This window comes from Morchella importuna, assembly GCF_003444635.1.
Source record: "Morchella importuna strain M04M26 chromosome Unknown Morimp01GS002, whole genome shotgun sequence".
Taxonomy (NCBI): Eukaryota; Fungi; Ascomycota; class Pezizomycetes; order Pezizales; family Morchellaceae; genus Morchella; species Morchella importuna.
In genome coordinates this window covers 697,705-707,725 of record NW_025763399.1, presented here as the reverse complement: position 1 = coordinate 707,725, position 10,021 = coordinate 697,705, and the positions used below count along the sequence as shown (strand labels likewise).

The 10,021-nt window shown below is 46.8% G+C and overlaps 3 protein-coding genes across 3 annotated transcripts; all 3 read left to right on the top strand.

The window, feature by feature from the left end:
- Window positions 1-1,877: 1,877 nt before the first annotated feature.
- On the top strand, window positions 1,878-3,882 carry LAJ45_01090 (uncharacterized protein; the record flags this gene model as incomplete). The annotated part of the gene is made up of 2 exons (XM_046110688.1): window positions 1,878-2,132; window positions 2,332-3,882. 2 exons carry the CDS (start codon window positions 1,878-1,880, stop codon window positions 3,880-3,882), a joined length of 1,806 nt encoding a protein of 601 aa, XP_045975866.1.
- A 3,298-nt stretch (window positions 3,883-7,180) lies between these two features.
- On the top strand, window positions 7,181-7,831 carry LAJ45_01089 (uncharacterized protein; the record flags this gene model as incomplete). The annotated part of the gene is made up of 1 exon (XM_046110687.1): window positions 7,181-7,831. One exon carries the CDS (start codon window positions 7,181-7,183, stop codon window positions 7,829-7,831), a length of 651 nt encoding a protein of 216 aa, XP_045975865.1.
- Window positions 7,832-9,373: 1,542 nt separating this feature from the next.
- On the top strand, window positions 9,374-9,880 carry LAJ45_01088 (uncharacterized protein; the record flags this gene model as incomplete). Its single annotated transcript, XM_046110686.1, has 1 exon — window positions 9,374-9,880. One exon carries the CDS (start codon window positions 9,374-9,376, stop codon window positions 9,878-9,880), a length of 507 nt encoding a protein of 168 aa, XP_045975864.1.
- Window positions 9,881-10,021: the final 141 nt, after the last annotated feature.

Here is a 10,021-nt window from a genome sequence, read left to right as displayed (position 1 = left end):
GTTGTCAGCGGGAGGCCTGAGGAGAGAAATGCGGAAAAACAAATGGCTTTAGAGGGGGAACCTGGAATAAATATGGGCAGGATTACAAACGATTGATGGATAGGTCAACAATGACAAGGACCTAGCTATTATTAAAGCAGGTTGCAAAAGACCAGGCTCACATAACCTTCACACCCATATAGTGTGATTCTTCGAACCTTGGAAAATAGAGTGCTAGAGAAATTCAGGCCTTCGGTTGTCAATTTGTTACCTGAGAAGGTGGTTTTCGTTGCCCGCATAGGATATCATTCGAGAATCGCACTTTGAGTAAGAAGTCAGGTGTATCTGGAAAAATAGGGGCTGTAATGTTCATAGCGCCTGGTCTGGAGAGCGAAAGAAGAAAAATTGAACAAGATGCAAGCTGAGTCTAGCTCATAAACCCCCCACCTCTTGAGCCAGATTGACAAATTTGCGGATCTTTGACTTAACTGCCAACCTTACAACACAGTAAAATTGATAAAGACCCTAGGGTGATAAAGAGAGTGACTACCCACACCATGACCAATTATTTTTGGTTGTTGTGGGCGTAGAGCTATCGAATTTCTAAATCTTGGGTCAACTGAATGTTGCACGTTTACCTCCCAGGCATCAGTTACCCCATTGGGTACAAAGCCCAGTCAACTGTATCTGTTGTGGGTTCGTGCCTAGCCTACGAACCTTGGCGCCAAGGGTTTTGGCTGGGCACGAGACAGCAGCAAGCTGCCACAGTACGTTACGTGCAGCACATCCTGTGGAAGCATGGAGGTAGACGGGTTGGGGACGAGCCTAGGTTTTCACTCATTGAACTTTGCTGCGTTTTGATCCCAATCAGACTAGCGCAACTTGCCTCGAGGTCCATACCCACCAAATTAGGACTAGAGCTATAGTCCTATTGCCATTCTCTGGGCGTGAGGTGTTTGAGGCTTGGCATTTATGCCAAGCAGCTACCTGATCTGTGTCAAGACCTGGACCAACTCCCGGCTGAAGCTGCGCAACCTAGCGTGCAACGCGTAAAGTGGAAAGAAAAGTAAACAAAAGCAAAAAAAGAAATGACGCGCTACAACGCGTGTTGCTACATATAGCACGTGAAATCGCGTGCCACCAACCATGGCTGCAGCATGCGAGTGAACGTAACACAGATATTAAGGAAATGATATAGTAGCGGAATATTTGATAGCTTCATGTTGTACGACTCAGCACTTATATCATGAGAATACGTTCAGCGACGTAAAATGGTGAAACGTTCAGTAAAGAAGGTGAAGTTCGGTGTGCTCGGGGGTGAAAATAGATACAGGAAGGTTCACCCAAGAACAGGATACTGTGATTTTAACTGTTTATGAAAGGACTTTTGGCTGGATAATGCGGACAAGAAGAATTGACTTGAATTACTGAGAGCGCTTGCCATTAACTCTTCTTCTCCGTCTAGAGCCCATAGAGATTCCTACCACCATGCCCAATGAATAAGGGTCACAATTGGAACTCCAATTCCGTTCCGCGCGGCCTGATGTCGTCGCAAACGCTGCTCTTTCTTTATCCTGGGACAGTGAGACATGCTACTCGGGACAGGTGGCCTGACTCCCTCCACGCCCCGCCAGTAAGAAAAGGATTGCACCGTCCTTCCTACTCCAGAGCAGCAGGGCCAGGGTTCAATTAGCTGTAACGGGTAAGAAAGAGGCCACTTACCTGAAAATCTCTGTCGACATTGCAACAGATCACGCCCACCCGCGTTGCAGCCCACATAATCGTATAAATACCCAGTACCTCCCACCTCCTCCCATCTTTTATCACACCACAAAAAACCTCCCTTTTTCACATCACAACCCCAATTAGCAATCCCACATTCCTCTCTTCTCTTAGTGATGGCTCCTCCCCGCCGCAATGGCTACGCAGCCAATTACGATCTCAAGTCTCGCAAGCCAGTTGTTCTTCAAGAGAATGTCACTGCTGTCACCTTGCTCCCTTCGAAGAGTGCAAGAGTGGAACTTCCTAGACAGACCCCTAGAGACCCACGCTACAGTGAGTCGGATGAAGACCTTGACTACAAGGGATACGACCCCAACGCGAAGGCCACCAAGAAGCGTTACTTGCATAATTTTAATGCTCCTGCTGCCAATGTAAGTAACCGTTATCCCCACACATTATATAGTAGAACCTGTACACTCCTGGGTTAGCTATGAAGCCTTTTCTTTTTTTCTCTCTCTTTCGCTTTTTTTCTCCCTTTTTGGGGGGGCGGCTTTTTGGGGAATCTTTCCTACCAATTTGTTTTTTCAACTTTCATGATGGCCAGAAACTAACACATCAACTTCCAATCAGGGATACGACCCACAGAATCAAAACAACTACTTCTTTGGCAGCAGTGATGGCACCCCGACCGTTGTTAAAGCCTGGGATGACGGTGATACCACTTCATCAAACTCCATTAAAAACATGCCCGCTGCCAATGGTCCCAATGATCATTGCGTCTCGAAGAGTCACCATCCCATCCCCAACCCCGGCATGCTTGCAGCCCAGGAAGCAGCAAAGCAAAGGATCAACAACCCAGCCATTGGTGAGAAAGAAGGAACCAGTGCTATCGCTCCCCAGATGCACAGGAATCTCAACACCTACAACGTAGCGAACGCACGAATCCCAGCTGGTGGTAGGGTCACTCCTTATGGTTCTCGTCCAGTTCCCCCGGCGGTCCGTCCTACTCGGAAAGTGTCAAGAGAGTTCGCCGCCAATAGTAGTGGGGGCATGGATGGTTATCCAGAACATGTGAAAGCAATCCTCAGTGCAAATATGAAGAAATTCGAGAGGGAAAGAAGAGGCGGGTCTGAAGTAGTCGAAATCATGCCTCCCCATTTGATGAGTCTGCCTGTAATCACCCCTGAACAGTTTTCCCTTGGATTGAAGGCCCTCGGAGACCCCGAAGAAGAGCTTCCCAAAATGCAGGCTGAGATCCCTTCGTCTATGCCTACCTTGAACGCATACGACAATGGTCTATCCAGTAACGGAGGTAACCGTAGTGTTCATTCGCCATATACGCCTCCTGGAACACCCCTCTTCGTGAATAGAACTTCTTATTACCAACCCAATGTGGCTTGCAGTGGGTCTGTTGCATCCTCTGTAATGTATGGTTACCTTCCAGGTTACGAGGCTCCACCGTCCTCCGAAATTAGTTCAGGCGATTCAGTTCGATCTGTGTCAGTCCAATCATCTGCCTATGGTAGCAACATCATTCAATACGCCCCTCCCACCTCCGAGGCCAGCTCAAGACACTCAGCTTTTTCCGAATCTCGAGTATCGTCGCTGCATGCTGCCACATTCCAGGATTACAGGTCTGAGGCCAGCTCAAGGCATTCAGCCAGAATCAATCACTATAGAGAGCGCTCTAGGTCACCTTCCAGGAGTGTTTATTCCCGCGCTTTCTCCGGTCGTAGCCCTTCGACGTCCCCTGTCAGGAGCCATTCCTCCCGCAGTTCTTCACTCCACTCGGCTTTCAGGTCCCCTGTGAGGGGCTATGCTGCTTACAGTTCCCCAATCCACTCTCCTTCGAGCAGCTCCCCTGTTAGGAGTCATGGGTCTGGTGTATCGTCAGCCCACCACGCAGTTAGTCGCCGCTCCCTCTCGCCGGATGTACTTTCTTTCCAGGCACGACACCGTTATCGTACACGTTCCCATTCAAATGCTGCCCTTGCTGCTGCCCTTGCTGCCGATCCTAGGGAGCTAGCTGCTCGTAGCTTGACTAGTAACGACACAGAGCTCGCACTTGGGAATGATCTGGGGGATAGTGACAGTGATGGTGAGATTGAGCTCGAGTGCTATGAACAGTCTCCTCAGGCCGACGGTTTGTTTGGCCGCCATGAGGGACGTGTGAGGCTTTAGTCATTGCTCAGCGCATATGCGCATTGAAACCCTTGCTCGCGATGATGACGTTCTATGAAGCGTAGTACTCGCAAGGTTGAAAGGTTTATGATTGACAGGAATTAGGTCAACAGTCCTCGAACACGAAAGAGATAAAGGAAAAGGGGGAATCGCTTGGAATGTGTTTTGAAAAGATACTCAGTTTTTGCTGAGGAATTGTGGATAATATTTCTTGGGGAAGATTTTATTATTGCTGATTATTTCTGTAGTTGAAAATTTTGTATCCTAGTTTAAACACAATTCAATACGTCTCCCACAAATTATTCTTTTAAACAGTAGTAAGAGCCTCATAGCCACTCTGTGGTGATCGTGCTACGTACCGTTAAAACTTGTGTTGGTGTCCGCTCTGATACATAAAGTGTGGATGACCTCCACAGTCTGCCAGAGTGAGGGAGGCATAGAGGGGTATTTAAGCGAATAAAAAAACGATAGGACAACAACACCATGTATCGTCGCTGGCCAAGGATGCCAGTGTATGCACTACGAGCCATTTTGCCTTGGCTGGCTGGTAGCCCATGGAAGCCACATTGTTGAAAATCTCTTACGGCTAGTGCTTTTCATTCCACAGACTTGGAGAATTTTCACGGGGGACGGCTAACCATGCATTAGCGCAGAATTCAAGTGGTGGCGGTCACGCCAACCAGTTGTGGCAGTTCTCACCCCTGGTTACACAAACCTGTGGCTACGTTGCTGCTGCTGGGGGCTACGATATGGCATACCGCATACGGTTGTCATAGAGAAGACTACACGTACCTCAAGAACAGAACAGAAGGAACAAACAGATGCAGCTAGACACCATAGCACCTCTATTGATACATGTATGGCTGGCCATGGACTTTGCGTACAACTATCCTATATGCCTGGCGTTTATATTTACCATATCCTCTTTCAAAATCACATTATAACGATATGTAGAGTGGAGTATTTCCTGTATTGGATAGAGATTATTATGCCACTCTTCAATTTCCGTTCGGAGGTCTAACGGATAGAACAAAACGTTCCATCACCTCCCAATGGGTTGATCAAGTCTTCCAGAGATTGCCTGTTTGTTGGTGATAGAGGGACCTCCAACCCCAAACAGAGATATTCTTAGATAGCTCCTCGCTAGTGTAGGTTCTACCTGCTTTGAGTTTTACTCCTGTTTTCTTTACGAGTTCTAACGCTGGTTTCATAGGGAAACACCAACCGATAAGCACATTCCAGCACGGGACCTGCGACTGGATAAAACAGAATGGCCATGTTTTTCTTACGGGGACTGCTTAATCTTGAGTGTCTTCTATCCGATCAATTATCAGGATTCCAGCGGTAGATACGTCATGTGGTCCAGGTCCGGCAACCTCTTGGGGTGTATCTTGAAGATGGGAAACATACGAAGTAACGGCACTCTGAAAACATTTGATGCGAAGTCGTTTCCCACCAGTTCAAATCGGGAGGAAAACGAAAGTCGGACCCAACACAAAACCCAGCAGGTACCAACTATTTATCTTTGTAATTTGAACCGCTTTAATCTAAACCGGAGTTCCATGTCTTTGCATATATATATAGCATGATCTGGTTTTACTAAATAGGTGTTCATTATCTTCTCAAAGAGGGTGCTCGACCTCAGGAACAGGGCTTGTATAAGCGGTTTAAGTAGTCCGTATAGCCGGCTGTGAAGTTTTTAAACCGTTTAATTAAACTTGCTATTTGAGAAGACAAAAGCCTTACCAGCTTTGAATCAAACAATTCAGTTCAATCAATTTTAGCAATATACTCGGAAAACTACTGGACACCCTGCCCAATACTCAAAACCTCAAATTAATGAATGTTAAAAAAAAAAAACTTAATAACCAGAGATTGATTAGATTCTATCCCGGACAGCGTTCCTCCAATCCAGTCAACGATGAAATAAGAATCATGTAGGCAGATATCATATTAAACAAGGTATAAATAAGTCTGAAACGCCATAAAAGTGGTTAATGTAGATTGTCCGCCATCTCCATTCGAAATTAGATATATTCTGGAAGGTTTCGTCGATGAGCGGGACACCAAGCTGTTCTCACTTTTAGTTCTCATGTGTGTAGAGGTTACATTCAAATTAGTCCAATAAAGGATACGTAACTCTCATCCATGCCAATAGCATTGTCTCAAGCCAGACTAAACCCTGGTCGTTTAATGACGGGACAGAGGCCTGTTATCGCCCAAAATCTGGTCTTGCAAAATTCCTTAAAAGTCTCAATATCAAGGAAACAAGTTAAGCTTTTATGGGCTTGTAGATCCGCTCATGATGTTATATAAAAATAATTTCATTATGGTTGACGATCATGTTTTTGAGCTATAGAATTCCGAGGGGCATGAGATTGGTTACTGTGCACCGGCATGTCTAAATTAAATAATTCCCCTGTCTATCAAATTGATCCAACAAAATCTCACAAAAACATATAGTGGTTTCTGACGTTATTTTTATGTTCAAATAATTTCTCCGGATTATTTGGGGGTGTTAAAGTGAGCATTTTTGCTGTTACTTGGCGGTTGTCTCGTTACCAAGCGACCCCGGGTTTACATTCCAAAGGCGCAGAGTGGCTAGGGTTAGGTAAGTTGTGCTAGCATATATAAAAAGTACCTAAGGGATGTGGACAGACGCCTTACACAGATAATAAAAAAAAGGATAAAAGATAAAGCCAACAAAATACAAAAATTGGCATGATGCGCGGTCCATTCGGTTCCAGACACATTACCGCTCTCCACTGCGCCGAGGTGTGTCGAACGCCCGACCCCGCGGTCGACATGGTGGCTCCGTTAGGCTGACTGCATACCCCTCGACCATTTAAACCATGCGTGTACTGATAACAGCCTGTGCACCCTCTTAAAGCTTATCAGTTGCCAAGTACACAAAACTCCCTGCTGCCGGTTTGGGAAGTGTCCTATCTCGGGACACACCCAACACCGCAAGCTGAAGAATTAAACCGTTCTGACATTTGACCTTGACTTCACTATTGCACACCAACAAAATCTATATCTGATTGCAAACACTCACCACCATACACAACTATATCCAGCCCGGGGGTGTATTGACATTCTAAAGAGGCCTAGCCAGTCTTCGCGTTGAAGATGGGCCATGTATGGCACGGCATTCGAATTGAATTCTTTCCCTCCCATGATGATGTTACTAAACGACCATAGGGCGAATGCCCCGACACCATGCCTCGTTTTTGTCACCTAGCAAACCCACAAAGTACTAATCAGCTGATTTAGACACCCCCGAGAAGCGTTTCCCGTAATGACCTCCTTACCCCAGAACACCGCACCCAAGCGCACTAGGAAGCCGCTCCCCCATCTTACCTCTGCTATCGACCACCTCGAGTCCCGCAGCCTCCAAATATCCACCCTCCTACACACTAGCCCGCTCACCCGCTCCATAATCCCCGACAACGACTACAGCCTCCTCAAGCTCACAAGGTCTCTCACACGCAGCATCTGCGCCACCCTCGACATATTTACTGGTGCACACACGCGCTGCTGGTCCGACGCCACCTTCCGCCAATGCGCACTGCGCTGTCTCCGCCTGCACCGTAGCTTGCAAGACCGCCAGTGTGAGATTGGTGAGATGTTCCATGAGTTTAGGGATTGGAGGTGCAGTGATGATGAGTTTGTGTATGAGAGGTGGCTGGAGGATATTGGGGGTGTGGAGGTGAGCGCGTGGATAGAGGCGAGGATGGTGGAGATTTTGTTGATTGGCTTTTTGGCGGAGATGGCGGAGGAGGACCGGAGATGGCTGGAGAGAAGATTTGGTGGGGTGGATGAGGTGGTGATGGAGCTATATTGTGGTAATGATGGGGGAAATAGCAGTCTGGGACCTCTGAATGTTCCAAGATTTGTGCCGCACACCTCCGGACTCCCACCGGGTTCGTGGTTGTGCTCGAGGTTTTGAACCCACCATAGGCAGAAGATAATATATCTAACGAATAGTTTACAATTGTCCGCAGAAATAAGTCCAGAAAGCATTTGGAATATATAGTAATCGGGAGTGCTTTGCTGCCGTTGAAAGATTAAATATTATGGACGTTCCCTAGAATGACCGATTTTTGAAACCATTTCAATTGACTTTATATTGAAGCTTAAGATAATAGAGGTATAAGAAATCACAGAAATCAAATCTCTTGTACTCTTTCCTTGTGGTTGTGGAAAAGGGCGACGTTGAAATTGAAAATTTGGTTGCAACAATGTTCGGATAATTTTGTCAGCCCCCAATATATATGCTTTCCGAGAGAGTGAACCTTTAAGCAGGGGATAAACTTTCCATCGAGGCACTACGGCTTCGGAAGTTTGTTCACAGTATTTAGAATGTGAACTTTGCTCTCGTGAAGGGAGTTACTCATTTCGAGTGATAAATGGTGATTGCCCACTCCAAGCGTCCGGCTCATTCCATGCCTTCGAGGTGATGTAGCTTCTGTCTCAGTTCAACCACGAAGTAGAAAAAGTGAAATTTTATCAATCCTCGCATGGTTATTAGGTTTAACTAGGTTTATATTAGTTCATCGGCGTATCGTTTCATTTGCCTACTGGGGTCAAAGATAGGAAGATATGTCAGTCAGGAAAAACGATAAAAATTGACATTTTCAAAATCGTTCCGGGAGAACCCTTTATGACCCAGGAAATCGGAAACTTCTCTATCTTTCGGAGGTGACTATTTACGCTAAGGGTCCACGAAAAGAAACTCCAACAAATGCACTATCCAACAAGTCATTACAACCATTAACTAGGCTCCGAAATCTCTACTTATTCGAGCAATCTGATCTATCATTCCCATTCTCCTTCGAGATACCAGCGGTTGTAGATGCCACGGATTTCTACAGGGTTAGGGTTTCCGATGTACATGGTTCTGTTATTAGAGTGCCTTGAAGACTAAGCGGATGAACACAAGCCAGTAATTTATCATCCACGATAACACCAATGGGTCCTATAGACCTGTGACACCGGAGTCCAGTCCTACCCCAATGACACATCCTGCCAACGCGTACCTAATGGACCCAAATGATTAACTCCGGAAGTACAATGTCTTTCGAGTGACTAATGGGTAACCTGGCCACGTATCCTATCAGAATACAGTAGCACAATTAGAATATCTCATGATCCAATCACATAGAAATATTCTAGATACTGAATGAGGAGTACCAAAAGGACAAGGGTGGTGATCATTCCCGGGCCAATTGAATTCTGAGGTATATTGACGATTCCTTAAATAGTTTGTATACGCCAAATGGGTTGTGAAGGACTCCACACCAGTATTTCTCCGTAGCTGTAGGAACTAGAAATACCTGAGGACACCCACCTTCCGTTCTCCCTCAAGAGTAATCAGTACCATCACAGCAAGCACCCAGTCAGTATAATCTTCAAGTAGGTTCCACAAGCTTTTACCCGTAGTATATTCTCCACGTTCCAGTACTAATCCACCCCCCAGGCAATATTCACAATGTCCGGATCCGGATCCTTCCGCCGCCTACTTCGCCGCTCCCCCCGCAGCCCGACCAACAACAGCCCACGGTCTCCACCTCTCGACCCCACCGAAGCCGACCTCGAGCGCCTCGCCGCCCGCAATGAATCCCTTGCCGCCCGTCAAGCCGCCGCCATCGCCGAGACCCACCAGCAGCAGCAAAACGAGATGCTGGAAGAATCATACCACTCGCGCCTGCGAGTCCACGAAGACAGCGACCCCCCGTCTGACACCCCCATGGAGAACCCGTGCCCGCTCTGTGAGCAGCGATCTGCGAATGTGAAGTTCGTGCTGTGCGGGCACCGGGTGTGCAAGACGTGCGCGAAGAGGGAGTATTGGGCGGGGATGCAGAGGCTCAGATGTCCCTTCTGCAGGGTCAATATCTTGAACCTGATGGATGTGACGAACGGTGCGGTAGAGGGGTTGCAGAGTTGGATGTTCCATAATAGCTCGACTTACCGTGCAAGAGGTGGGCGTCCCGGGTAGGGTTTGTTTTCCTTTTGTTTTTCGTTTTTGCTTCTAGCGCTGCCGGTGGTGATGCTATGGCAAGCACATCGAGGATGCTGTACTTCCTGATTAATAGTTTATTTTTTGATATCAATTATGTTAGTTACGTTTAATCTAAAT